At 42.4% G+C, this 27,837-nt stretch overlaps 2 protein-coding genes across 5 annotated transcripts in view; one reads left to right on the top strand and one right to left on the bottom strand.

The window, feature by feature from the left end:
* Positions 1–9,679: 9,679 nt before the first annotated feature.
* On the top strand, positions 9,680–22,159 carry MTHFD2 (methylenetetrahydrofolate dehydrogenase (NADP+ dependent) 2, methenyltetrahydrofolate cyclohydrolase). Of its 2 annotated transcripts, none has more exons than XM_010952440.3 (8): positions 9,680–9,839; positions 15,258–15,442; positions 16,624–16,746; positions 17,164–17,316; positions 17,923–18,030; positions 19,233–19,325; positions 19,718–19,843; positions 21,014–22,159. In XM_010952440.3, exons 1-8 carry the CDS (start codon positions 9,727–9,729, stop codon positions 21,175–21,177), a joined length of 1,065 nt encoding a protein of 354 aa, XP_010950742.1. In that variant the 5' UTR covers positions 9,680–9,726; the 3' UTR covers positions 21,178–22,159. The 2 variants fall into 2 exon arrangements, with proteins under 2 accessions (XP_010950742.1, XP_074197449.1); XM_074341348.1 differs by lacking the exon at positions 9,680–9,839 and adding an exon at positions 10,550–11,195.
* Positions 22,160–22,558: 399 nt separating this feature from the next.
* SLC4A5 (solute carrier family 4 member 5) overlaps positions 22,559–27,837 on the bottom strand; it is a 79,050-nt gene continuing 73,771 nt past the window's right edge. For all 3 annotated transcript variants that reach the window (XM_074341345.1, XM_074341346.1, XM_074341347.1), the window contains 3 exons: positions 27,725–27,809; positions 26,560–26,627; positions 22,559–24,944 (listed from right to left, as the gene is read on the bottom strand). In XM_074341345.1, the coding sequence (XP_074197446.1) occupies positions 26,593–26,627; positions 27,725–27,809 (120 nt within the window). In that variant the 3' untranslated portion in view covers positions 22,559–24,944; positions 26,560–26,592. The remainder of the gene's footprint in view (positions 24,945–26,559; positions 26,628–27,724; positions 27,810–27,837) is intronic.

Raw genomic sequence — 27,837 nt, 5'->3', positions numbered from 1 at the left:
AGAGATAAGATTTCTGAGAGAGAGGAAGACAGGACTAGAGAGAGAGAGTGGTGGGGGAGTTGCTAATTGCTGCAGGGCAATTTTTTCCCCTCAGACACAGCCTATGGTTTACAAATACTGGGGAGGTTTTACTCTTCCTTGGCTCAGTCAGCCAGAGAGATCACCGCACACCATCTGGTCACAGCAGATGCTGAAAGCAGAAGCTAAGCAGCAAATTATAAGGCAACCAACACTGCCTTTTCTGAACCTCTCCCACCCCCTGCCCCACCCCCATTCATCATGCAGTTCCCCTTTCCAGTTCCCTTGGGCAGGATTTGCAACCTTGCATTTTCATTCTGTGTAAGTGTCCTGTCTCATCATTTGTAAAACTCCAGCTGTACCCAAACAACCTCACCCATGCCCCACTCCTCTTTCCACTTTGGTCACAGCAAGGTTCCTGTCCCTCCCATCTAGCGGTGCTCTCCACAGCAGCTTATGTCTTAACCCCTGTCACAGGGGGATGAAAAAAGACTGACAGACAGTAAAAGTGCTAAGCTGTCCCTGCCCGTTATCTTAGGACTCAAATCAAAGGTTGTGAAAGAGAACTCCCAATGTATGAGACACGAAAAACTCACTCAGCAAAAAAGCCATGTGAAAGTTTCTACTTTGAAAATGTCTGAAGTCTAAGGTCAGACCTGTGGGTCACACCCATGAATATAATCCACGGCCCTTGCCCTCCTGGAGCTTACATTCAACTAGAGAAGATATTAATCAAATAATTACTTAATTACTAACTACTAGGAGGAAAAGCACAGTCTGCATTAAGAGCATTAAGAGAGTGTAACAGGAGAGACCTAGAGAAACTGGGGAGTCTCAGGAGATATCAATTAAGTCGAGACCCCAGAAGGTGAGCGAGCTGAATAAGAAGAGGAAAGAGTGTCTGCTCAGAGTCAACAGCACGTGCAAAGGCTTTGCAGCGATTAAGAGTCTGCTTTCATCAAGGCACTGAAAGAAGCCAGTGTGATGAGAATGTGGTAGACAAAGGGAAAATGAAGGGAGCTGAAACCAGCCACCAGAAATCTTAGATCTCATTTGAAGCCAGGTGGCCAGCCATTGAAAGGTTTTCAGGAGAAGAGTGATGCCAGGTACACTTTAAAACACTGAAGCGATGAAGAGGCTATTGTGATGGTCTGAGCAGAAGATGGAGTTGACCTGGACTAGATCAATGGAGAGAGTAGATAGAACTGAGATCTATTCAGTGATGAGCTGAATGTGAGTCAAGGCTGATACTGTGTTTCTGGCACAAGCGACTAACTGGTAGCAGATTGTTTACAATTACTAAGAAAAGATGTGAGGAAAAGCAGCTTTGCAGGTCGACGAGGAGTTCTGTTTTGAGTGTATGAACTCTGAAATGTCTATGATGCAGATATATTCATGTCTGGAGCTCAGAGAAGGTACCAGGATGGAGATCCACTTGGGAGTTCTCATCCTATAGATATTTAGAGCCATAGCAGTGGATTAAAACAGCCAAAGGGAGGGAAGGTAGTGAGAGGTGCAACAATAGAACTTTCAGGAGCCCTGATAGTTAAAAGGCCACACAGAAGAGAAGAAACTGGCAAGGGCGGTTGGGAAGGAGCAGCCAGAGAATTAGGAGGGCAACTTGGAGGAGAGGTTAGAAAAGCAAGAGAAGGGTGTTGAAGAATAAGAGAGGGATGATCTTGAAAAGATCTACAGAATGATCTTGAAAGTTGCAGTAAGAAGACTGAAGGGAAGATTTATGCAAGTGGTGACCGTGGGAGAGTTTGACAACGTTCTCATCTTCGTGTTCCCCTCCGGTGATTCAGGAGAGAAGCTCTGTAAATCTGCCATCGGTGTGGGGGAAGAGAGGCAGGCAGGAACCAGATGTACTGGTGACAACCTTTGTCACCCAGGCATGTCCTGTGGTAATCACTGAAGAGTAGCCTTCTCTGAAAGTGTACTCTTGGGTGAGAAATTATGCCAAGAATTTGGGTCATACTGCCTTCAGTCATGAAGAGACCCCAATGACTCAAACATTTTTAATGCCATTTCTCTCTCTCTCTCTTTTTTTTTTTTTTTTTTGCCATTTTCCTTTGCTGCCTTTACTCTGCCACTGTTTACTATTTAACCTCTTTGAGACTCAGTTTCCTCATCTGCAAAATAGGGATCGTAATAGGACTGAGAAGAGGATTGAATAATATATGTAAAATACTTAGAGGAGTGCTAGTATATGTTGGCTATTATTATTGGTCTCAGAAACTAAAGTTTTTTTATTTAATTTTTTATTGAAGTGTAGTTGATTTACAATGTTAGTTTCAGGTGTACAGCAAAGTGATTCAGTTATACATGTACATATACTGAGTAATATTCCATTGTCTAAATATACCACATCTTCTTTATCCAGTCATCTGTTGATGGACATTTAGGTTGTTTCCATGTCCTGACGATTGTAAATAGTGCTGCTATGAACATTGGGGTGCACATATCTTTTCAAAAACTAGAGTTTGTTTTGTTGACTTCCTTCCTTCTCTCCTAAAATTCAAAAACTATTTTTTCTTTTTCCTTAAAAAAAAAGTTAAATCTAATAAAAATTAGATTTGCAATTTATTAGCTGTGTGATCTCAGGGGTTAGTAACTTACTAACCTCTCTGTGCTTCTTTCCCTCATCTGTAGAAAGGGTTATTATGGGGCCACCTGACATCCTTCCAAGTCCAACGACCCCCATTCCTGGGCTCTCAGTTGTCTGCCTGTGACCCCTCAACAGATAAAGTACATTCTTTACTGGGCATAAACTAATAGCCCCAGGTAATGCCTAATCTCACAGTAGCTCAGGCCGGCTTGTTTCAGCCCACCTTATCAGAGTCATAAACCACCCCCCACCCTTCTCGGACACTAAACTTCTTACCTCACCTACAACCAATCAGAGACTTGTGCATGAGCCGGTCAGGCACCTTGTGACTCTACCTTGTAAAAGACCCAATAACAGCCCCTCCGGGCTCACACAGGCACCCCTTGTCTGTGTGGCCCACTGTTGTCTATGGCAGCTTAACCTAATTAATTCCTTTCCTATTCTCCTCCTTCATCTCTGCTAAATTCCTTTACCAAGCGATGTCACCGAGTGACCGACTGGCCACCGTTGTGTCCCACAACAGTTAGGATGAGGATTCAATGAATTACTAAGCACAAAGCATTTAGAACAGAGCCTGGCTTATAGTAAGTGCTACCTGTTGGTTACGCTGTTCTCTGCAGCTGATCATGCCCCTTAATACTGCTGTCATCTTTAACCTTGAATGTAATGCAATGAGGTCAGCTAGAAAGTGTGTAGAATTTTTTTTTTCACAATAAAATACAAGTGTTGATTTATTTGTACTTATAATATGTATATTTATTTGTAATCCATCAAGAAGGTAATGGGTTGGCATCTAAGTACTGCAGTGTGGAAGACAGACAATATTTTCCATAACAATTTTTGGCGCTGCTGTCAGAATCATGTATTTTTAATCACTTTGGTAAACACCATCTCTATTTTTTTTTTAATTATACAAAATTTTTGTAAATGGTAAAAATTTAGAGTTCTTTTTAGCAGGCCTAAAAGAAGAAAAAGGAGGAAAATGAAGAGGAGAAGAAGGAAAGGCAAGAAGACTTGTAAAGTGTAACCTTCGGGAGGGTCATGTCCTTAAGTGTTCTGTAACCTCGTCAGCGTTCCTTGTTCGACTTGCTCCATGCTGGCCACTGCATCCTGCCAAATGCCCTCTCTTCAACCTGACCTCGCGCAATGGTGATGGGTATGTTTCATGAAAGAACATGGGTTTTGGAGTAAGCAGATCTACGTTTATTCCTGGCACTTCCATTAGTAGTTGGCGACCGTGGGCAAATCACTTTAACTTTGTGAATTTATTGCTTCTTCTGTAACAGATATAATAATATATTGACCTCACAGGAACTTTAGGATTATATGAGCAAACGTAGGGGAAATATCTAGCATAGTTCCCGGCACATGGTTAATGGTTTACAAATTTAGTTCCCTTTTCCCCCACACTCTGACTCCCTGTCCCCTTTCCTATCCTGTCAAGGAAGTAAGGTCCCCTTACTTCTCCTTGAAATTAGAGGAAAACTGAGTTGCGTCTCCTCAGGGTACCACACGGACTCTGCCAAGAACCAGAGCCCTTTAAACAGAAGGCACCCCCAGTTCAAAGACAAGAAGTAGAAGAATTGAAGAAAGAACCCAAATCCTGGAAATTCTGAGGCTGGTATTTTTCCAACCACAGGATCCTTAACCAGCTGCCTTTCACTCCGTAAGAGTTAATGAAAGAGATGCGCAAAACAGCTTTGTAAATCTCTGGAGGCTTTTGTGCAATCTTCCGCACTGAGTTCCCAGCTTTTTAGAAGCTGGGATGGACTGCCTGTGAGCTGCAAGCTCTCCATTTCCCTGTTTGCCTATGACCCTGCCAAAAAAGCCTAAACATTCTCTTCAACCTGCTTCCCCAGCCTACACTTTCACTATGGCCATAAAGGTGATTCCAGTCTAAAGGCAAGGACAAGACTCAGGAGTCCGTCCACTAATCTCCCAGAGCCCCCTGGGCACATCTCTGCCACTTAACTATTCAACTGTTAACATGATTTGTCTCCTACCCCACCAGGCTAGAAACCTAGTTAGGACCAGTTTGCGTCTTATTCAACTTTTTAAAAATATCTTTACTTTGAAGCACAGTGCCATGTATCTAATCCTGAGCATTTCGGATTGGTGATGCAGTGGGTGTCATTTTGTCTCTGTTTCTTAGTCTTTTTTTTTTGAGTTTCCAGTGTGAATGTGTATGTGTGTCTGTTTTAAACAAAGAATATGAATTACTTTTATAGTAAGAGAAAACACTCAGCTCTGTCTGGCTGGGTGTTTCAGAGACTGGATGATCCTGTCTTAGTGCTGTCTGCTTCAGTGGTACTGAAACAGAAGGCACACTGGCCAGAAAACGGAATGCTCTGAGATGGGAGAAACTCAGGGAGTATGAAATGGATAGGCACGGCCCAAGCCGGCCTGGTGTGGAAGCAGGATCGCGGTCCAGCTGTCAGTACTGATTGGTTTCCCTAGGGAGAGACGCTAGGCTGCGGTAGACAATCAGAGGGCTCAGGAGAAGAGCTGGTTTTACCAACTGGTACAGAGATATTTCAGTATTTTCACTTCTGCAGTGGTGATCCTGGTGCCATTAATGAGCTCCAGGTTACAGGAGTGCTCAGCATAATTCTTACTTAGAAATTGCTCTGAGATAAATAGAGGGTCCTTGATTTCTTCAGATAAATGAGTTACAAGGGAAGTCTGGTGGTGGAATGGGTGGGAGCTCATAAGCTCTGTGGTTCCTTCTAGACATGGAACACTGTTACAGTTTAGCTGCCAACTCTGTGGGTTCCACCACCATGGCCTCCTCTGCCCAACTGTTGCCTCTCACCAGTTTGTAGTTTTAAGTGATTTTGCCTGTGCGTGGTCCAGATTCCTCTTTACCTATGTATTAAATAGCCAGGCTCACGTGAAATGGAGGGCTAAACTCAAGGCTTTCTTGTCCGGCCCATCTGCCTCGTCTTGCTGTGGGTGAGTGACTTCAGGCAAGTGGCCAGGTTTCTCCGAGTCTCAGTTCTTTCATCTGAAAAGGAGAACATTATATGTACCTCACAGAGCTGATGGGGTTAAAGAAGATGAGGCTGAACCCAGTGCCTGGCACAGAACAAGTGCTTAATAAATGGTAGCTCATAGCAGAGCCCCCTGGAGCCAGCCTGTCTGGCTTCAGTCCCTGCCCTTCTCTTATTAGCTCTGTGATCTTGGACCTCCTAAGACCTCCTGTGCCTCATTTTCCCCATCTGTACGATGGAGATGATGATAGCACTTATTCAGGGGGCTACTGTGAAAATTAAACAGGATAATATACGCAAAGTGCATTAAACAGTGCCCAATACATTGTTCAATAAATCTTAGCTATTATTAGAATGATTATAAACAGATGTTTGGTTATTAATGTGCTTTGTGCTTACACAAATAAGTCATGAGATATGAATTGTCTTGGGGGGAAGGTAATTAGGTTTGTTTGTTTGTTTGTTTTTAATGGAGGTACTGGGGATTGAACCATGCACTCAACCACTGAGCTATACCCTCCCCCCTTGAATTGTCTTGATTTAATAAGCACATCATATTAGATGAGATAGACAGGTGGGCCAATATCAAGATGTCATTCTGAGGGCAGAAATAGGAGTTTTTTTTTCCATGCTAGGATAGCCCAGAAGAGAGGGCAATTCATTCTGCCTGTCAGTGTTGGGTTGGAGTAAAAATGCTATTTTGCCCTTGGGTGTGGTCCCAATGCTTCCTTATGTGTTCATGAAACACTGGAGGCCACAGTGTGGAGGCTCAGAGGCAACATTGTTAAGTTAGGCAGTCGGGGTGGGGGGTGGGGGGGGTGTAGCCTTGTGGGGTGAGTCGCAGTGGCTCTGGAGAGCAGAGAGGGGTGGGCAACCAAAAAGCAGGGGGAAGCATGGGATGTGCTCGGCGGAGGGCCGGGCAAGGACAGAGTGGGCAGAAAGGCTACTGAGGGCCCAAGTGTAGAAGGGCCCTCACAGAATCTCCCAGAATGTGGACTAAAAACTGGAGCATAAAATATTTTTGTTAAACAAACAGTATTTCAGTATAAATCTGTGGGAGCTTATAAGCAAATCCTTTTGTTAAGCCTAGTAAAAATACATAATAATGTTCTCATGGTCTCACTCTCAAGAGTTTGCATTTTGGGAAAACAGAAATTCCAAAATTCTGCAGAGTGGTGAGAGGGTTATTTATCCTAAAACCTGGGCATGTCTGGCTCCTTTCCTTCTTCAGAGCCACTGCTGCAAGGTCCAAGGAACTGTAAGGTCCTCCCCACCACGGCGTGCTGGGGACAGATTTTTGTGAGTCATTATTCCAGTCATATAACCTGAGGGCACACTCTGACCTGTACAACCTTTCACATCTATTGTCTTGATGGTTCTCAGCACCACATTCTTCTCTTGTTCACTGTATGTCTACCTCAAGCCCCATGAAGGCAGAAATCTTACTAATTCTTTTTAAATTTTGAAATAATTTCAGACACACAGAAAGGTTGCAGGAAAAGTTCAAAGAATGCTTGCATACTTTTCATCCAATTCCCCAGTTGTCAATATGTTACATTTGCCATCTGTTTTACCAGTTTCTCTCTATGTATATACATTCCTATAGACTGAATTGTGTACCCCCCAGATTCATATGTTCATATGAAGCCCTTCCCACCCCAGGACCTTAGAGTGTGACTATATTTGGAAACAGAGCCTTTAAAAAGGTAATAAAGTTAAAATGAGGAAGTCGTGGTGGCTTCTAATCCAATCTGACTGGTGTCCTTGCTCCCACAGAGAAAAGGCAACGTGAGGACAGTGACAGGGTAGCCACCTGCAAGTCAGGGAGAGAGGCCTCAAGAGAAGCAAACCTCCTGACACTTTGATCTTGGACTTCCAGCCTCCAGAATTGAGAGAAAATTAATTTTTTTCCTCCAGTTTTATTGATACATATATAATTGATACACAGCACTGTGTAAGTTTAAGGTGTACAACGTAATGATTTGATTTACATATATCATGAAATGATTATCACAATCAGTTTAGTGAACATCCATCATCTCTTATAGATACAATAATTTCTGTTTTTTAAGTCAACCAGTCCGTGGTATTTTGCTATGGCAATTCTAACACACAAATGGATGTGTGTGTGTGTATGCACTTATATATATATGTGCATACACACACATACATATATTTTTTCTGAACCATTTGAAAGTAAGGTGTAGACATGATATTTATTTCTTAAAGCAAGGACACTGTCTTTACATAATCATGATATGATTGGTTATAGGAAATTGATTCATACAATGCTATTAGCTGATCTACAGAGTTTATTCTTACTTTGCCAGTTGTCCTATAATGTCCCTTATAGCACGAGAGAGAGAGAGAAAAGAAGAATGAGGGGAAAAGAAAGAAAATTATATATATATATACACACACACATATACATCCATATATATATATATATATATATATATATATTTTTTTTTTTTTTTTTTTTGGTCTGGAATCACACATTACATTGAATTGCCATGTCCAGGCTCCTTTGATCTAGAAAAGTTCGTCATTCTTTGTCTCTCATGACTTTGACATTTTTTGAAGAGTACAGACTGCTTTCTTGTAGAAAGTCTCTCAGTTTGGGCTTATCTGATATTTTCTTGTGATTAGATCTACTAATGTATTCCAAAATCTCAGGAATGTGGCTTTTTCCTGGACTGTTTTACTATTTCAGATCTGTAATCTCTCCTCTCAATGTGTGAATTTTTTGGAATTCAATGGTTTAGAAAAATCACTCCATCCAATATTCAGACTTGCTAAGAGTTATGAAGTGATGTGCCCTCCTCAGTGTGTTATTGTGAAGGAAAAGCCGGGCTGGTCTAACAAGATAACTCACAAATCTAAGTATTGGAATACTGATCTGACTTCTGCTGGACTAACTTGTAAATCTAAGTTAATTAGTGTTGGTTTGCTGTTCATGTTTTCTTGCTAGCCAGCTGGGTTTTCAAAGATACATATCTGGCTTTGGAATGTTGGTTTGCTGCCTCCCCGCCTCCACCTTTGTGATGATAATGATGCTAAAGCTGTTCCATGCCTATTGGTCGAATACCCCAAGCTTGTACTTTACCCTATAAAACCTCATGCGCACGTCTTGGAGGTTCTCAGAGCTTCGGAGCAGACGCCCCTCTGAGCCAGCCGGCATAATACATCTGAGTACTCTAACCCTCCGAGTGGTGCTTGTTTCTTGGCTGGCCTGTCGTTTCCGTAACATTATATCTGAGGGCACATAATGTGTTTGTGATCACTTGTTTAAAATGATGACTATCAGGTTTCTCCACTGTAAATGTGCCATTTCCCCCCTTTGCTATTAACAAAAATACTTTGTGGGAGACATACTTTGAGATTATGCAAATAGGGTGGCCAGCCAGATAAAATACAGGAAGCCCAGCTTAATTTGAATTTCAGATAACCAATGAATACTTTTTTGCTAAAATATGACCCCCCCTCCCAAGTTATTTATTTAAAACTCAAATTTAATTGAGCATTTTGTATTTTTATTTGCAAGATCTGGCAAAGCTATATGTAAATAACTTACTCCTCATCCAACTTCACCCAGTTGCTTTGACAGCCATTGATTCTGAATCAATTTTTAGTATGATTTTTGCCAAATAGTTATTTTCTAACTCCATCATTCTTCTACATTTATTCATTTATTCATTGCTATTCCATCTGCCTAACTTTTTATCCACTCTTTATATTTCCTGGCACATGGTAGATGCTCATATATTTGAGAAATACATGACCGAACTCCAGTTGGCCTGGCTTCCTTGACAACAGCTGCATGTGGCAGGGGCTTGCCTTCCTCAGCCAGTCTCGGGGAGCTACCGAACCTTTCTTCCGAGCCTTCCAAAGTCTCGCTCCTGGCTCTTTTTGCGCCAATCACAAGCAGGGCTTTACTGGTCTTCGCTTGCATTTAATAAAGACACTCGATTGGCTTCTTCAGCTCCAGCGGCCCAATAGACTTCAAGAGGAGTGCGGCAGGGACCAGTGGGTGCCGGCGGGAGGCGGGGCCTGCCAAGCGGCGGCGGTATAACTAGGCTGCCCGCGCGCGCGACCCTCCCGGCGCTGGCTATGGCTGCAGCGTCGCTCGGGTCTACTTTGGCCACATGGCTGCTCCGGCCGGCACAGAGCTGCAGCTTCCGCCTCCGCCTCCTCCCCCGCCCCTTCCACCTCTCGGCAGTTCGGTAAGACGGTTGGGGAGCTGGGCCAACGCGGAAAGCCGAGAAGAACCCAGCGCGGTGCCCGCCCAGGGACGCCCTTCCCCAGCATCTCCGTCCCGGGCGGTGGTGGCCACCGAGAGGGGTGTGGCGGGGCGACGTGGCAGCCGAGCGTGGCGGCAGGCTGCCAGCAGGGCCCTCGCTCCGCGGGGTGGTGGGCTGAGACCCGGAGCCCGCCTTTAGGAAGGAGCGAGTCTCCGGTAGGTTCGGGGAGTCGCCCTGTCTCGAGGCCGGTCAGCTGGCGGGACGGGCCCACGGTGCGGAGCGAAGGCGCAGATGGGTTCTGGGGCGCCGCAGTTGACGTGGGAGCATGCGGAGGTCACCGGCCGCCCTTGGCCATGGTGATGCCAGGAGCTGTCTTGGGGAAAGCCGAGGAGCCGCTTTGGCGAGCGCTGGGAAGAGTTCTGAGTGAGCAGCCTTCTGCGAGCCGTGCGTCCCCGGAACCCTAGCGGCGGAGCGGGGTTGGAGCAGTCTGACGAAATCCCCGAGCCTTGCTCGCCCAGGACCAGCACTTCCCTCCTCCTCCTCCTCCCCGACGTGGATGTGGCGCGCGCTGCTCTTCAACCTGCCCCTTTCCCCCTCAAGGGGATTACTGTGCTGTGGTCAGCAGGACTTTGAGTCAGCCCATCCCGAGTTGGTTAGTGCCAGGCCAAGTAAATTGAGGGAGTAAACACCCGGGAGGAGGAGAGGGAAAGCTCTGTTTGCGTTTTCTTAGGGCGGTAATAAGTATCTCCTGATCTTTCTGGACCTCGAACTGCCACGCTAAACCTAGATTGAAGAATCTTTTTTGATGGGTGGGAGTGGAGGAGGAGCTGTGATTTCTCTCCCTAAACCTGTGCGCCCTCTTTGCTGTCAATCTTTAGAACCTTTGCACTGCAGAGACCTAAGCCTTGAAACAGCAGCCCCTTTTATCCAGGCACTGTGCTAGGCTGTGCAACTTCAGAGATCGGAAAAACGGTTCTTTCCTTAGTGGCACTGCCGTACGTGTCAAGGGTCAGAACACGTGTGTAATTTCCAATCAGTGTAAAAAATACTATTAGAGACATTTCCAAGGTGCTGTTGGAGCACAGGATGGGGATTAGTAAGTTTTTGAAAGAAGACCTCAGAGGATTTCCTTAGTCTGACCCTGACCTACGTTTCCAGCCCCATCTTTCATTGCTGTCATTTCTTCTCCCTGAGTTCTGGCCATATGTACCTGTTGCTTTCATGGTTGAAAAGAGATTTATAAAGATCCTTCAATTCATCACCTAAAGAACTGGACCAGTTTGCTCACACTCTCCAGTGACAAATGCCCTCCTTTCACCTCCTCTCCTAAATGAAAATGTAGGTTTCCACGTCTCTGAAGGTAGTAAGTACATATGGTATTCAGGGTTCCAGTGTATTACTTTGAATTACTGCTGGCTGGTAAGTTTAAAACTATCTTTATGAAACTATGAGTCTGCATGTATTTATTTGTTTGGTGTGAGAGTTTTCATGGCTAGAGAGATAGTACTGTAGTGTAGATGGGGTATAGGAAAAAATGGACTTTGGGGGCACAATTTTGTGTTGAATTTTGTTTATACTGTCCTCAGTTTCTCCTTTCTGTGTAACAGACTTATTACAATAGTCCTAAGGTAACTCACTAATGTATGTAAAACTCTTAGCAAAATACCTAGTGTTTAGTACATGTTAGTTCCATCCCCCTTTGTGTCTTTGTTCACTCATTGCTGGTTCCATTAATTAGTCGATAACAGCACTCTTTCCAAAAAAACTGCATCATGAATTGTAAAATGCACCCCATACTAAATTTTCATGGGAAATTACAGTACTGTAAACTATTGAATTAGGAGGAAAGTGAAGACGCCGCTGACTTGGATTTCAGTTTTGAATTTTATTTGGACAGACCTCTTGACTTTCTAGGCTGTTGATTCATAGTTTTAATGGAAAATTTTCTAAACACATTTGTGAAAGCACTTGTAAATAAGTGTTAGCTAATATGGCTAATAAATTTTGGATTCCCTGTAGGACTGATCTATCTCCATTTCTGTTTTTTTGGGAGTAGCAGTAACTTTATCCGCCCTTTGGCAAAAAAAAAAAATGTTGGGAAATTAGGCAATTAGGGAGTTGCCTTGGAGGACTGTGTTTCACATTTAGCAAAGTTGTATGCAGAAGAGGGCTACAACACAGTTATGCTGTGAAAGATAACTCCTTGCATTGTGGCTCTGTTTTGGTTCTTTCTACTCTTTGACTTTTTTTTTTTTTGAAGTAAATTGGCATAACATCCAGAACTTGCCTTTGGAGCTTGGAACACCAAGTTCTCCCAGAACCCTGTGTCTTTATTATATCATGCTTAGCCAGATGTGCTGGTACCATTTTCTCTAAGTTTACTGCTTTTATTTTATTTTTCTAAATCTTTTTTTATTGAAGTACAGTCAGTTGACAGTGTTGTGTCAATTTCTGGTGTACAGCACAATGCTTCAGTCATACATGAATATACATGTATTTGTTTTCATATTCTTTTTCACTGTAAGCTACTACAAGGTATCAAATATAGTTCCCTGTGCTGTACAGTATAAACTTGTTTATCTTAAGTTTACTGCTTTTAAAAGGAACTTTTTAATGAAATGCAATCTAAGTCCTTCGCACTGAATATTTGTATGGATATCCTTATGAGTGTATAAATAGATAAATATATATATATATTGTATAGTAAGGATATGTATGTGTATAAATCTAACCAACGGAAGAGAGTTAGAAATTAATTTTTAGTGACTACATGTACTTGGCACTTTATGTGAGTTATTTCATTCAATATAAATGACTGTCCTAAGCCTGCTTAAAGTAGTCTTTTATTCTCTTCTGTTCTAGGACTGGGAATATATTTCTGGCCTGGGACAGGTATTCCTGGTATTACTGTAGATCAAGAACGTTGCCAGGGGTATTTGTATCAGCAAATACCCTTTGAACGAAGTCCCCCCCCAACCCTGAAATGGATTTGTAGATATTAACATGTCCTCAGTTCCTCAGTATACCATGAATATATATGAACTGCTATTACATATTTTGTACGATGCTAGTGTCATCACATCAAATCTGGGTAGAAGCATTTGGTTTTGCTATAAAATTGTGATGTTTCCTTAATACCTCGAAAGATGCAAATACAGATTAATAGAAGGTTTAGATTGTAAAATTACTGCATTATGTTTGAGACATTGAGCTTTCATTTAAAGTAGGTATTAAATCACAAAGCAAGTGAAAAGCAAGCATTCAAGGCTTCAACATTGCTAAAGCTGTAAAGTTCCATTTTAATTAACAGTGGCCTTGAGAATTATATCTGACCAGACAAGATATCCAGTACCCTGATGTTATCCCTGAGAACTAAATACATACTGTAAGGGGACACAGATTGTTCCAGTGTTTGAATCAATTGTATGCGTCATTGTTCTTGAGGTTGGAGCATCCCTCACGACACTGGGGACAAAAACCTAAAGGGAAAGCCTTGTTTTCAGCAGAGTCTTTTTTTCTTAAGGAACAAATGCTTATCCTTCTTTAAGTAATGGAAACTTCATTGTAAGGATATGTGTGGAAGTAAGAAAACCCGGGATCTTCCACATTGGAATCCAGGAAGTGGTGCATAACCAGTTTTTACTAGGGAGAGAGAGGCTTTCAGATATTTAAACATGTTTTGGGGAACTGGAGATGCTTCTAGACCCTGAGTTTTCTCACTGCCTCACCTCCAACAAGCAGTTTCTCGTCCCTGTGGTTCTAGCATGTGAATGTAGTTCCGAGAGAAGCTCTTACTGGTTCAATTCACTACCACTGCTCCTGCTGCATAAGCTTTGGCACCACCGGGACCTCTGGCCAGCCTAGAAGTTACCTTGGCATCAGATACTCACTCCTGATCTGTCAGCTGCGGATGGGCGTTGGGGTCTCAGGGTAGAGCACACTGCCACCTGCGAGATGGGACCTCCCTAGTCCTGACCCACCCCAATCCCTGTTCTTCACCAGGAAAGTCTTTTCCAGGAGGGCCTGTGGGGAGTGGTAGGCATTTGAGGTCTATCCAATGTATTGCCTATTGGCTTAACTGCATAACATAATTTATATATTTAAAAGCATGTATAAATTAAAAGCCAAGTAACTAACTGGGAAATGATTTGAAGCATATGACTGGTTGCCAACAATGTGGGCAAAACACAAACCACAAATGGCACATAAACATATAGGAAAAACTAACTTCATAGTGGTGAGGGATCAGATAAAATAATGCAAAATTAAAACAATGAAAACCTTTTTTTTTTTTTTTTTTGCCTATCAGTTTGTCAGTGATCTGGAGGCAGGATGGTATAGCGTTAAAAGCCTAGACTCTGGATTCAGACTGAGCTGGATATAAGACCCAGCTTCTGTCAGGTACTAGCTATCAGTTACTTAAACCCTCCAAGGTTCAGATTAATGATCGTAATATTTCAATCAGCTTTATCCTCCTAAATATGTGGCTGGACGCAGATGTGCCACTTTGAACCCGCCCTTCAGATTTCAGCTGTCCCTCAGATTAGGAACCATGCATTCTAATCTAAACTTTACGTGTTTTTTTTTTCTTTTTGTCATTTTGTTGAGAAATAATTGACATAACCACTGTATAAGTTTAAGGTGTAAAGCATGATAGTTTGATTTACATACATAGTGAAATGATTACCACAAACGGTTTAGTTAAAATCTATCATTTCATATAGATGTAATGAAAAGAAAATTAATTCTTGTGATGAGAACGCTTAAGATCCACTTTCAAAACAACTTTGCTATATATCGTATGGCAGCGTTAACTACAGTCATCACATCGTACAGTACATCCCTAGGACTTATTTATCTCACAAATGGAAGCTTGTACAGTCGTATCTGAGGGGGATTGGTTCCAGGAACCCCCAGATACCAAAATTCCCAGATATTCAACTCCCTTGTATAAAACGTTTGTATGTACGGCATAGTATTTGTATGTAATCAATGCACATCTTCCCATATACTTTAAATCATCTCTAGATTGTTTATAGTACCATAACAATGTAAACGATATGTGAATAGTTGTAGGTACAACGTAAATGTTATGTAAATAGTTGTAAATACAACGTAAATGCTATGTAAATAGTGGCCAGGTGCAGGGCAAACTCAAGTTTTGCTTTTTGGAACTTTTTGAAATTTTTTCCCGAGTATTTTTGACCCGTGATTGATTGAATCATCCAACGGGGAACCTGTGGATAGGAGGGCCCGCGGTGCCTTTTGACCACCTTCCTCCAGTCCCCCGCTCCCCGACCCCACGCAGTTTTGGGTATTTAATTCCGCCTCTTTGTAGTCCGATCTTTACTGTCTACGAAAAGTCACGCAGTTGGTCTTTGTGACTGTTGCCCTCTGCAGCGATGAAGCTGTTGTCATTTCTGGAAGGAAACTTGCCGAGCAGATCAAGCAGGAAGTGCGGCGGGAGGTGGAGGAGTGGGTGGCGGCTGGCAACAGGCGGCCGTCCCTGAGCGTGGTTCTGGTTGGCGAGAATCCTGCAAGTCACTCCTATGTCCTCAACAAAACCAAAGCGGCTGCCGATGTGGGTATGTGTCAGCCTCAGACCCTGACTGCTGTTCACTTATCCAAGGCAAATTTTATTGTGATTTCTGATTCCTTTTTCTTATTAGAAAACCCAAGCAGAGGAGGCTAATGTGATTGGACTGGATCTAAATATTTGTCATAAAGAAATCAGGCTGCTGGTGGGGGAGGCTTACAGACTAGGGAGGGTGGTGTCTTCTGGAATGTTTCTGTGCTAGTCTTAACCTTTGTTAGGTGACCCTCAACGCAGTTTACATCTGCTCTCCTTGAGCAATAATGTGTCTTTGTCTGAGGTGTTTGAGCATTGGTCCAGGAAACCTCAAGGATGTGGCCTAGAACACAGTCTTGGATTTGAAGGAATGACTCCGACTTCTTTGAAATAACCTTTGATTTCTCCTGCAATTGGTTCCAAAGCTAATTAGATCATGCAGTTCAGAAGTGGTTGAGGTGAGGGGTATAGCTCAATTGTAGGGCACGTGCTTAGCATGCATGAGGCCCTGGGTTCAATCAACTCTCAGTACCTCCATTAAAAATAAATAAATAAACCTAAGAATCTATTTTAAAAAAAAGTGGTTGGAGGCTTGAATGCAGAAGGCACAGGTCTGAGTGATGGGCGGTTTGTGTTCCAGACCTTGCTATGCTGCAGACTCTCTGTGGCTGCAGGCCAGAGTGAGGTAGGCTCAGCGGGGTGTCTGCCCGCGTATCTGTGGGTCAGGGGTGTAAGCACCGCATGCCCCACCCTTCCGAAGGGCTGTGAAGCCCCTGGTGTGTCTGGGCAGTGTTACCAGTCTGGGAGCCCTTGGCATACTCTATTCTTCATCACTGAGGATTGAGGCCTCTTGCCCTTTTCATTGAAAAACCTCTTTTAGAACCTCTAGAGAGGAGTACGCCGTGAGTATTTAAGACATCGGGATGGGAGATAGCATGGTACAGTGGGAAGAACATGGACTTTGGAGTCTCCTTGTCTGTAAAATGAGGTTGATGAGGATTATGTAGAATAATGTATAGAAAGTATCAAGCCAGTATTCTTTAGTGTCCGTATTTTAGAAGTTACTTAAGGTTCCCTGTGAGCTGATTCAGCTCTTCCAGCTACTAGGGAGGGTGTGAACATGGCTGGCCAACATAGCGTTTCTCAACAGATGCCTCTTCTTTTCTTCTTTTTTTAAACCTTGGAATTTTCTTGTAGGAATCAACAGTGAGACAATTGTGAAACCAGCTTCAATTTCAGAGGAAGAACTGTTGAACTTAATCAGTAAACTAAACAATGATAGTAATGTAGATGGCCTCCTTGTTCAGCTGCCTCTTCCAGGTGAGTTTTGGACACCACCCTTTAAAGTGATCTCTGAGGAGTGGAGAGGGCTGTTTACTTTATACAACCGGCCCATCGTGTGGATTTGACTTCAAGGGGAGGTAAACTCAAGATTGAGTGAGTATGTTACTAGATTTGTGACAGACCTACTGAGGGCACCAGTTACTCCTTGACTTGGAATTGAGGTCTTGATGCGAGGGACAGTGGAGGGGAGCAGCTGTACAAGAGGACACTGGCTTTGATCTTGGCATTTGGCTTTGCTGGATGTATGTTTCTGATGCACAGGTGAAGAAGCAAGTCATGGGGGCAAGTTGTAGAAGGGGAGCCGGTTTTTTTTGGCAAACCAGGTAAGCTGGAGTCAGGCGATGCTGACTACGTAACAGGGACTTAAAACCACTGCTCCGATTTCTTTTCCAGAGCACATTGATGAGAGAAGGATCTGCAATGCTGTTTCTCCAGACAAGGATGTTGACGGCTTTCATGTAATTAACGTAGGGCGAATGTGTTTGGACCAGTATTCCATGTTACCGGCTACTCCATGGGGTGTATGGGAAATAATTAAGCGAACTGGTAGGCATATCCCATAATTGTATGTCTGTCTTAGTGTTTTAAAAGCAGTACTTGCAGCGGGGAGGCTATAGCTTAAGTGGTAGAGCACATGGTTAGCATGCATGAGGTTCTGGGTTCAATCCCCACTACCTCCTCTAAAACCAAATAAATAAATAAACCTAATTTCCTCCCCCCAATAAGAAGAACAAAATTTAAAAAAAAAAAGGTCAAAAGCAGTTCTTGCAAATGTTGAAGATTCATACAGTAGCAAAGAATGAAAACTCTGCCCTGCATCCCCTAGTCCTGTTCCGCAGAGCCTAACTCTTAGCAGTTACCTACAACTGTCTCTGCTGTTTACTCCAGAAACCCCTGAAGGAGACTTCAGTGTTAACAGTGGTGATAATGCACATTCATATAATATTTTGTAGCTCACAGAATGTTTCCTTTTAGCCTTCACTGTGTGTGGCAAGTGATAGTCCAGTTGACAGATGAGGCAGTAAGCTCGGTGACTTCCTTCTTTGTCACAATTAGATTCACATCCTGGGCCATCAGCCTTCTTTTTCTTGGGCTGCTCTTTCTAAGATAATCTGCCCCTATCTTAAATGCAAATATATTTCTTCTTTATAGGTATTCCAACCCTAGGAAAGAATGTGGTTGTGGCTGGAAGGTCAAAAAATGTCGGAATGCCCATTGCAATGTTACTACACACAGATGGGGCACATGAGCGACCTGGAGGTAAGGAAATTGCTTTCAGAGGCGTGTCCTCTTCTTTATGTGAGCATCTTGAAAGACTGCCCGGTGGATGTATGAAGTGTGAACTCTGGTAAACTATGTACTTGTTGTGATTTTGTTAACAGGTATTTGGGATCTTTGTAGGAGAAGCTGTACTCAGTGTCACCTGAGAGTTTATTTATATTTATGTAGTATGGCGCTAGTTCAGAAATAGATAAGCCTCAGAAGTCAGTTTGAGTTTTGAGCATAAGTATGGCGGTAGGCAATTCGAAATTTTAGTTACGGCTTTGAGAGTTGGAAGCAGTACTGATTCAGAGTTAGTGTCCTATTCTGCATATGTGGTAGAAAAAATCTTAGACCATTGCAAAGGATTGAACTGATATGACTATAATGTGTCATCATGTCGAGCCCTGTTCATTTGTCTGAGAAAAAGTCTCAAATCAGAGTCAGCGTATGTGATTATCATTATATGACCGTACATGATTATATCAGAAATAATGGCAAAGCTAAATATTTCCAGATAGCTTTCATCATCCTTTTAAGAAAAATCCTTGAGTAATTCTAGAGATGCTTTGTTTAGAAAGGCTATTAAGTAGGATAAGGAATAAATCCAATTATATATAACACCAAAGGATAGAGCTAGGACCAACAGGTAAACTTACAAGAAATTGAGTATTTGTTTTTTTGGTTTTTTTTTTTTATTGAGGTATAGTCAGTTTACAATGTGTCAATTTCTGGTGTACAGCACAATGCTTCAGTCATACATAAATGTACATATATTCATTTTCATATTCTTTATCACTGTAAGCTATTACAAAATATTGAATATATATATATTTCCCTGTGCTATACAGTACAAACTTGTTTATCTGTTTTCTATATACCAGTCAGTATCTGCAAATCTTGAACTCCCAGTTTACCCCTTCCCAACCCCTCCCCTCTGGCAACCACAAGTCTGTGTTCTATTTCTGTGAGTCTGTTTCTGTTTTATATATAAGTTCATTTGTCTTTTTTTTAGATTCCACATAAGTATATCTTTTTTTTTTTTTAAAGAATGCATTTGGCTGCCCAGAAAATATGGCACAGGAATCGAGTCAGTTATTTTTTTAAGAGATATTTAATTTCTACCTTGGTTTGCCTAATTGTGATCTAATCCAACCGCAGCTTTGATTCAGAAACCAAGACGTCTATTTTTTTAATCATAGGTGATGCCACTGTCACAATAGCCCACCGATACACTCCCAAGGAGCAGCTGAAGAAACACACAGCTCTTGCGGACATTGTGGTCTCCGCTGCAGGTAAGGGCACCGGGGAGGGGGCGGAAGAACCTCCGCTCAGAGGGTGAAGACGGACCGCCTGCCACGCTGCCGTTCCGGTCATCATCCCCCTGGGACTGTTAACGTGGGCTGCTTACAAAGAGGAGGGGAGAGTTATGGTTGGCATGCTGGTTTCTGGCCTTCCATTAGACTCTTGATGGATGAATGTTATTTCTACAGGCTCAAAATATTTCTTTTTACTATATCAAGTTTAAATGTTTCCTTGGTTGATAGTTTTTTTTTTTTTTTAACAGGTTTTTGTAAAACAAGCTAATTCATTCTTCCAGGTCTCTTGAAGTTGAAATTAGATAAGAATCTGACAGGTGCAGTCTTCTTTACAGTACTCCATCGATCATTTCTGTCTCCATTTCTAGGCGTTCCAAATCTGATCACCGCAGATATGATCAAGGAAGGAGCGGCTGTCATTGATGTGGGAATAAATAGAATTCAGGATCCTTTAACTGCTAAACCCAAGTTGGTTGGAGATGTGGATTTTGAAGGTAAATGGTATAATTTTTTTAAAATAAAAAATCAATAAATACTATATTGGACACTTACGACAGATTACTTTTTTTTTAACTTTTAAATTTATGTTACCTTGGTCATACCATTTGGAATGCTTTCCGTGAGAATTAAGGGAAATCTTTTTTAAAATTATAGTCATCATCGAATTATTTTAGGTGTTTGTATCATCAAATTATGGAGAACAGATATATAGTTTTCAGAAATTATTTGGTTTTTCCCCTAGGATTATTTAATAATTAAAACAACTTCAAGCCCTTTAACAAGCCTGAAAATTTAATAAGGTGATTTTCCTAAACCACTAAGTCTCCTAAAAAATGTTATAGATTTCTCATTTTCATATTGAAAGGAGAGATCACAGACCTAGAATGTTAAAAGTCCAGAGAAAAGCCATATTCCTGAGTTTGGAATTTGCTAGTAGATTTTGCCTTTCAGTTCGGAATCTGAATTTAATACTGATAATCCCATTTCTAGCTTTCTGTTTCTTCTCAAGCAGTCAGACTGAAGCCTAGGTTATCCAAGTATTTTTCCTTTTAGATTGGATTAAAAATAATCTTACTTTTCACTTTTCAGAAAATTACTCTGCTTGGTGCTTTGGGCAAACAGTATAGTTAAATATAGTAAATACATAGGGTAAAATTACGAAAATATTTTAAGTATGTATTAATTGAGATAATACTTATTACAGTTATACATCTCATGCAGTTAACTTACTGAGATGTTTCTTTTTAAGTTAATTTAACATGGAGGAAAAGTATGACTGGTAAATTACAGGTTAGTTTTGGTGGGGGTGGGGTAGGTAATTAGGTTTACTTATTTGTAAAGGAAGTGCTGGGGGTTGAACCCTGGATGCATGCTAAGCATGCGCTCTACCCCTTGAGCTATACTCTCCCCCTACAGGTTATTTAGATGTATAAGTATTCATCGAACAACTCTTGCTTCTTATATATGCATGTTATTTTATTAGTATGTTTAAAAGCCTTTACTCTTGAATAATGTAGATGTGATTTTTTAAAAAATGAGTTTGAGGCTTACGAAGGTGCTTATGTATATTATTGCTTTTTCTTTTAATGCTTCTTCCATGATATGTTAAAATATATACATTTCCTTGGCCGTAGTTAAAGCAATCTGCCTGTCTTTCTGTGTAGGAGTCAGGAGGAAAGCTGGTTACATCACTCCAGTCCCTGGGGGTGTTGGTCCAATGACAGTGGCGATGCTAATGAAGAATACCATTATTGCTGCAAAAAAAGTGCTGAGGCTTGAAGAGCGGGATGCACTGAAGTCGAAGGAGGTCGGAGTGGCAAGGAATTAACAATTGTGTCTTCTGTATCATGAAGAGCACTCCAAGCCAGTTCAAGAGGAAAACCAGGCCAGCAGAAATGCAATATTCTCTATTTATTCTACTTAAGTGGCTTAAAACATTGTATTTATTGAAAGCTTAAAATGGATGGGTGTCTGTGCACATAGCCCTGCGGTAACTCACCAGGGAACACGCCACTGTCATGCTGGGTCATGTGATCTAGCCAAGAGAAGCCACTGACCCTGCAATTCACAGTGTGGGGAGCATGGTCACACTGGGAACGGCTGTGTAACTCTGTCAGTCCACTTCAGTTAAAATTTGCCTTTTCTAGGATTGCATTTCCCAAGTGCTATTCCAGTAATAAGTTGATACTCACTTTAGGTTCCAAACCTTTTGAGTTCAACTGGTCAAACCAAAGAAAAAATGTTGCTAGAGAAAATTACGGAAAAGGTAGAAAGGAAGAAATGATGATAACTGAGTAGAAGAAATTTACCCTCATTTATATACATATTGATTGAAAACCAGAAGAAAAACCACCTGTCTCTTAAGCTGTCATTCTGTGGCTTAGTCATGGGGAAAATGTTCAGGGTGGTTCCATTCGCTATTCGCCCTTGTTTTATGTATGTCACCATTCCTGAGGGCTCCTCTTTTGAGTTTTCTAGGATTGAAGGGCTTATTTTACACATTACTCATGTGTATTGTCATATATGGCCTTTCCTGTATCCTTCATTATCATATTTTTGTACTGTTGGGCTTGTCTGTTTGGTCTCTTCAGTGTATCTTGAGATTTGTTTTTGAAAAACAAAACTTGGGCTTGATAATCATTAGCGAAGCTTATATACGTATGCAACTTGCTTTTCCGCCAAAGAACTGTCAACAGCTGCCTGCTTTCCTCTGATGCACCTGTTGCTTTCCCTGATCGGTTTTTGAGAGTTTGGATTAAATCTGAATTTAGTCAGACTTTCTGATTAAAGGATTTTTTTTTTTCGTTTCACTTTGGTTTGTTTTTTTTTGTTTGTTTGTTTGTTTTTAAAATAAAACACTTCTGACTGTATGGAATGAGTTTCTGAAATACTGTCTCTTCCTGCTACTATCCTGTTGTGACCTAATTTTTCTCATCGGATGTAATCAGTCTACATATTCCGAATTTGGTAACACCCAGTCCTGTGCCTTAAACAAATCGGTTTAAAGAGCTGTGGAGAAACCAGCCTAGTCCTTTTAATCTTATATCCCAACAGGTGGTGCCAAGCCAGGACCTTAATCTGTAAGACTCATTTAAGTGGCTACTCTTGTTCTGAGTGTTTTCTACACCATGTGTTCAGTTTACACAGGACTTCTTGATATATTTCGCCAAGTGCCCCCTCCCCCATACATTTTTTTTTCTGTGTGTGTGTGTGTGTGTGTGTGTGTGTGTGTGTGTGTGTGTGTGTGTGTATGTTTAAAGCATCTGTTTGATTGCACAGATCTGAGGTATTTGCTGTGGCACATTTGAGGCTAGGATAGGGCCCGTGGATTCTGGTCGAGGGCTGGGTATGTAGCTTTCATGAAGGCAGAAGCAGCCCCTGCTCCGGGCAGCTGGAGGCAAAGAGAGAAAGGAGAACCTCCATCCTTGTTCCTCTGCCAGCTGCCTTTGTACTTTTGATAGTTTTCTGGAGACGAAGGAAGGTGGTAGTTTGGTAGAGATGTTTTTGAAAGTGAGGAATAGCTCCTGTCCATAAGACGTGCCTGCTGACTTACCTAAATGATTAATCACGGAGCAAGATGAGCAGACAGGATTAAGTTTTATTGAATTGTAGTTACAAGTGGAAAAAAGTACTGACCTGCATGGAGAAGGAACAATATGTCAACCTGTTAAAAGCTATGGATATTAAAATGTTCGTGCGGGCACCCGCGATCGTGTGTGTGTGTCTGTGTCTGTGTGTGTACGTATATATATATACAAGATAGAAATGACATGTAAGGTGAAAATTACAGTGATCAATTTACAGCAACAAAAAATTAACATTGTAGTTTTCCAGCTTGTTTGATTAATCAAGCACACTTAGTCCTGAATCCATAACATTTCTACAGTTCCGTCTGGACAAAGTGCTATTGGTAGTCAGCCAGGTTTTAAAACAGAAATGTTAAGGGTAGATTGCTAGCTCTCCCAGAACTGGTGCAGATGAAAATAAAGAATTTATACTTATATTCAGGCAATCGTTCTGGATTAGGGAGCAGCTAAGTAATTCTGCTCTCAGTAGAAGTTATAGAGGGTTAGAGCTTTATCTCATGCAGTATTCCTTGGAAGGAGCTCTGAGATTTAATTTAATAAACACAGAACTTTCTATGGATCAGGCACTGCACTGACTCTGGGGATTACAATTTAAGTGTCTCCTTACTCAGGGTGTTTAAGGATCTACAGTCAATTATCTTTAAAAAACAGAAAGCAATAAAGAAGAAGCACCTCCATTTGTCATCCTGAGTAAATGTAACTGTAACCAAAGTGATTTAATCAAGATTCAAATCCATAGTTGTTTTGGGGAAGGTAAATGTCAGATGCATTGTGACTGTCAGGCACACCATAGGTGGTAAATAAACATGGTTGGTGTTTGTTAAATATGGATTGAAGATAAAAAGACTGATCTTAAGTTTCATGAGGAAAAGTGTCTGCTTCATTATTAACGGGTTTTAAATCTACCCAATTGGCTTCCAGTTACTCCTTTAAAGTACTAGTCTGACTAGTACTGTGGAGGTATAATCTTTCAAAATTTCCACTTAGCCCTGCTTAACATGCAGTGTTCGTGTGACTGCAGGTTTGACTTTGGAAAGCAGGCCATTGAAAACTTGCAGAAAGGATCTTCCCAAATGCATAAAGAAATGTGAGTTGGGGTTTGAAAAACCAGTGATACTAATTTAAAGGATCATTTTGTTGATTGACTATGTGATTTGAGATTTCACTTTAACGAGAACTATTTTGTTTTAAAAATATCCACTCAAATGTGTTGGTTCTTTCACTACCAGACTTTTAGAACTGGCTTTCAATCTGGGAAAGACTGAGTCACGCTTCTGTGCTGAAGTAAGACCCATAATGCAGATAGTTCAAACTTTTCATATGACCCTTAGAAAACTGAATGAGATGGAGAGAAAAGGGGACGTATTTAGCATTTCTTAATATGCAGAATTGCAAAACAAATTTTCCAAACTTGGTCTATTGAAGTACAAGTATTTTAACAGTTCTTTCAAGACCATCTAGATAGTTTAAAATCTAAGCTTTAAAAAAAAATCTTAGCTGATACTTGTTTTAAAGAAAAATTGACTATTGCCCCTTTATCTTAGCTACAGTTTTAAGAGGCAAGCATTTTTTTCATTTCAAAAGAAATGTTATAATTTCTATGCTGGACTGCATTTTAAAATTAGATGTAACATTTAGCTTTAGTTATTTTCATAACTACAAAGGGAAGCGGAGGGCTTTGCACGTAAGCAGTACTTTTTGTCAACAGATCTCCAGTTTTCTGTCAAGCGAAATCACTCCCTCTGTTTGGTAAATAAGGAAACAGGCTCAGAAAAGTGAATGGTTTTGGCCCAGAAGCTCACAATGAGGACAGATCGCGCCCCACCTGGGGGAAGCTCCGACCTAGAGGGTTGTCTCGCCATCAGTGTCTCTTGCAAATCTGTCCACGTCTGTGAAGTCACAGTCCGACTCCATCTCGATCTTCACCTGCGGCACCATGAAGACCGGGCTCTGTGCGTAGTTGAAGGCAGGCGAAGCCGGACAGGAAATTTTGAAGTGCAGGGTGATGCTGAACGAGGAAAAGAAGGAAGGAAGAATGGTTTATCTAGTTTGCGGTGTTTTCAGTGTTATCCGCCAGAGCAGGGCTGCAGTGCACAGAGCTCTGTCTTTGCTCTCAAACCCTTAGCACATCGCTGGAACTAGCAGTGTCCCATCTGCTGGGCCCTCAGCTGTGGCCATGACTGGTCTCGCCCTGTTTCAACCTATTTTTTACACTGCTGCCAATGTGAACTTTCTGGATCACGAATCTGACTGTGGCCCCCCACTGTTCAAAGAGAGAATCCCATTATTTAGTGGCCTTTCCTTCCATCTCCTTTCATAGATGTGGTAAAACACCAGTTACCACATTGTCTGCATTTCTGACCTTGTCCCGAGCTTTGCGTACTGGAACAGGTTTTTAGAAATGTCTTGGTACAAATTCTCTCTCCATTAGCTGAAACTGGAACAATTTGTGTAGGCTCATTTATTATTTTTGCGGGGGGGTGGGGGGGTGGTAATTAGGTTTATTTTATTCTTGCTAAGCATGCCCTCTACCACGCGAGCTATACCTTCCGGCCTTGTGTTGGCTACTTTAAGATGAAAATAAATCAAGACAAGAGTGCTTTTCCTCTAACACATTTATATGTTAAAGATCAGTGGCACTAAGTGCCCAGGAGCCCTGATCGGGGAGGTGGGGTGAGAAAGCAGGCGGAGACGTAATTTGGACTCCAGTGGCCTTGGGCCGGCTGCTTAGGGAAGCTTTATTGGTGATAAGTCTCTTCTCATCCTGGCGATGTGGTAACAGCTCCAACTGAGCTCAGAAGATCCCATGCATGTTTCCTAAACTCTCTCGGGTGAGTGCTGTCTGCGTCTGGACGCAGCGGCCTCTGGGCTTGGAGTAGCCCGTGCTCTCACTGTCAGATCTGGCACAGAGCGGTTCCTGTGCAGCTCAGGGCCCCCCGTAGGAGCGGGCCTGCCCCCACCATCTCCCCTAGAAATGACAGGCAGACTTTCTGGCCTCTGCATTCCTCTTTTCCATTTTTTACCCCTCCCCCGCCACCCTTGTTTTCAATCATCAAGTAGTCCCACCTTTTCTGAGGGTGGCTTCTCATTAGGAACAGCAGGGAATCATGTTGTTGGCATGAGAGTTCCTGGAAACTGGCCTTCAAGCCTTTCTTGACTTTCTATCTCCACTTGATCACTGAGCCTTAGTTGGCTTTCCTTGACACCTTTTCTGACCTTTGCTAATTAACGATGCTGTTTTTTTTATTCCACAAGGGTATTAGAGTACCTGATGTTTTGATCCTTAAAGTTCATTTATCCTGGCTTTCAGTAATGTATACTTAAGTCATGTCTAATTTCTGTTTTCTTTTTTCAATGTTGACTTTCAATTTTCATTCTAGTTAATATTTGGTAATAATTTCCTTTTCCAAAGTTGAATACCTTTGTATATTACAATCATGTTCTATCAGTAGGAGGACACATTTGCTACTTGACACTCAGTAATCAGGTTGATACGTTTGTGGACCGGCAAAGGCTTTTTCACTAAGATGCTGGCTAGCCTGGGAAATCCTAGCCCCTCAGCCTTCCCGGCCGCTGCTTAGCCTCTTACCAAACACCCAAGGAGCCTACCGCAGGGTTGTTACCTTCGGTCGAGTTCTGAATCACTGAAGGAAGAATCAGAGTGAGTAACTCCAACTGGAAGATCTTTTTCCTGGTAGGAAAATTAAAGTGTCAGATGTGGAGCAGGTTTGAGAACTATTCTGGAGAACACCTCTTTCCCCAGTGCTTCCCTCACCCATTTCTTCTCCTTTCTGTTCTCTTATTAAGCCCACGGCCAGTGCTACACAAGAGAATTCAGGGGCCTCTCAGAGATGAGTGGCTTCTGGTTCAGTTATTCCTTCACCCAGAGGTGGGTGGGGGCCAGGCAAGAATGAGAAAGGGGATGAAGTGTACAGACGGGAAGGGAAGGAGAATGAGAAACTCAGAAGGGAGAGGTACTTCTGATGGAGAAAGTGACGGGAATCCCTTCCTTGAAAGGCCCTAAGGTAGACGTGGCGGGGGGCTGGCGGGATCCCTGATCTGGGTCTTTGAGGAAAGTGGCAAGCCCTATATTAGGAGCCCTGGGGTCAGGACTCAAGTTGGGATCTCAGACGACTCCCAGGATAGACTGTGTTTGTCTTGATGACAAGACTGTCCACCAGTAGGGAGCTGAGGCCGGGAGGGGGTAAAGACAGCAGTGAAACACCCCATAATCTTCATCAGCAGCGTCTGATGCTGATTTCCAGGCAGCTTCCCTTTCAGCATGTGGGAGGAGCTTGTGGTCCACGCAGAAGCACAGCCCGACCACCAGGACCTTGACTGAGCTATAGTCCCGCTGTGACACTGCTTACGCGTTTCTCTACAGGGGACAACTCGGCCTTGGATTTGAGCTGTCAGTCATTTCAGCAACCACCGGCAAACCTGAGAGGTTCAGCGGGTCATGTTTGGATCAACGTGGCCTGAAACAGTGCAAGAGAGGGCCGGGTGGTGTCACAGGCATCTGGGGGCACCCGGGGTAAGGAAGGAACCAGGGCGTCTGCCTGAACTAAGGCGAAGATTGATCACTGACGTCTACAGGGTTCGACCTGGGGCTTCCATCTGGTTGGAGTCCCAATTCCTCTAGCCCGGCTCTCTCTGAACTCTGCCTAGCACAGGAGTCCTTCAGTATCTAAGGCCATCAGCTCTGAGTTAAAGATGGAAGTTCCTTGAGGAAGAGGTGGAGGCTTTAGTAGGAAGTAGGAAGGGAGAGGCACCATGTGTTTTACTTACTGGTAATGCAGTGGATACCGATTTGGGGATCTGATTGGACACTTTCCATGGGAATCTTTATAACTGAGGGAGGAGGGAACTGGGGCTGGAGAGAAACAGTGGGAAAAGCTGGT

Source organism: Camelus bactrianus, chromosome 15 (genome assembly GCF_048773025.1).
Source record: "Camelus bactrianus isolate YW-2024 breed Bactrian camel chromosome 15, ASM4877302v1, whole genome shotgun sequence".
In the NCBI taxonomy this organism is placed as follows: domain Eukaryota; kingdom Metazoa; phylum Chordata; class Mammalia; order Artiodactyla; family Camelidae; genus Camelus; species Camelus bactrianus.
Note: the sequence above shows the minus strand (reverse complement) of the source record. Positions and strands in the feature narration are given on the sequence as shown.

What these genes read in the sequence shown, in the direction of transcription:
- MTHFD2 (XM_010952440.3), top strand. Translation starts at nt 9,727, where the DNA reads ATGGCTGCAGCGTCGCTCGGGTCTACTTTGGCCACATGGCTGCTCCGG. An exon ending in TTCCACCTCTCGGCAGTTCG is followed by an intron (nt 9,840 to 15,257) that starts GTAAGACGGTTG and finishes TGCCCTCTGCAG; the next exon opens with CGATGAAGCTGTTGTCATTT. An exon ending in GGCACATGAGCGACCTGGAG is followed by an intron (nt 18,031 to 19,232) that starts GTAAGGAAATTG and finishes TTTTAATCATAG; the next exon opens with GTGATGCCACTGTCACAATA.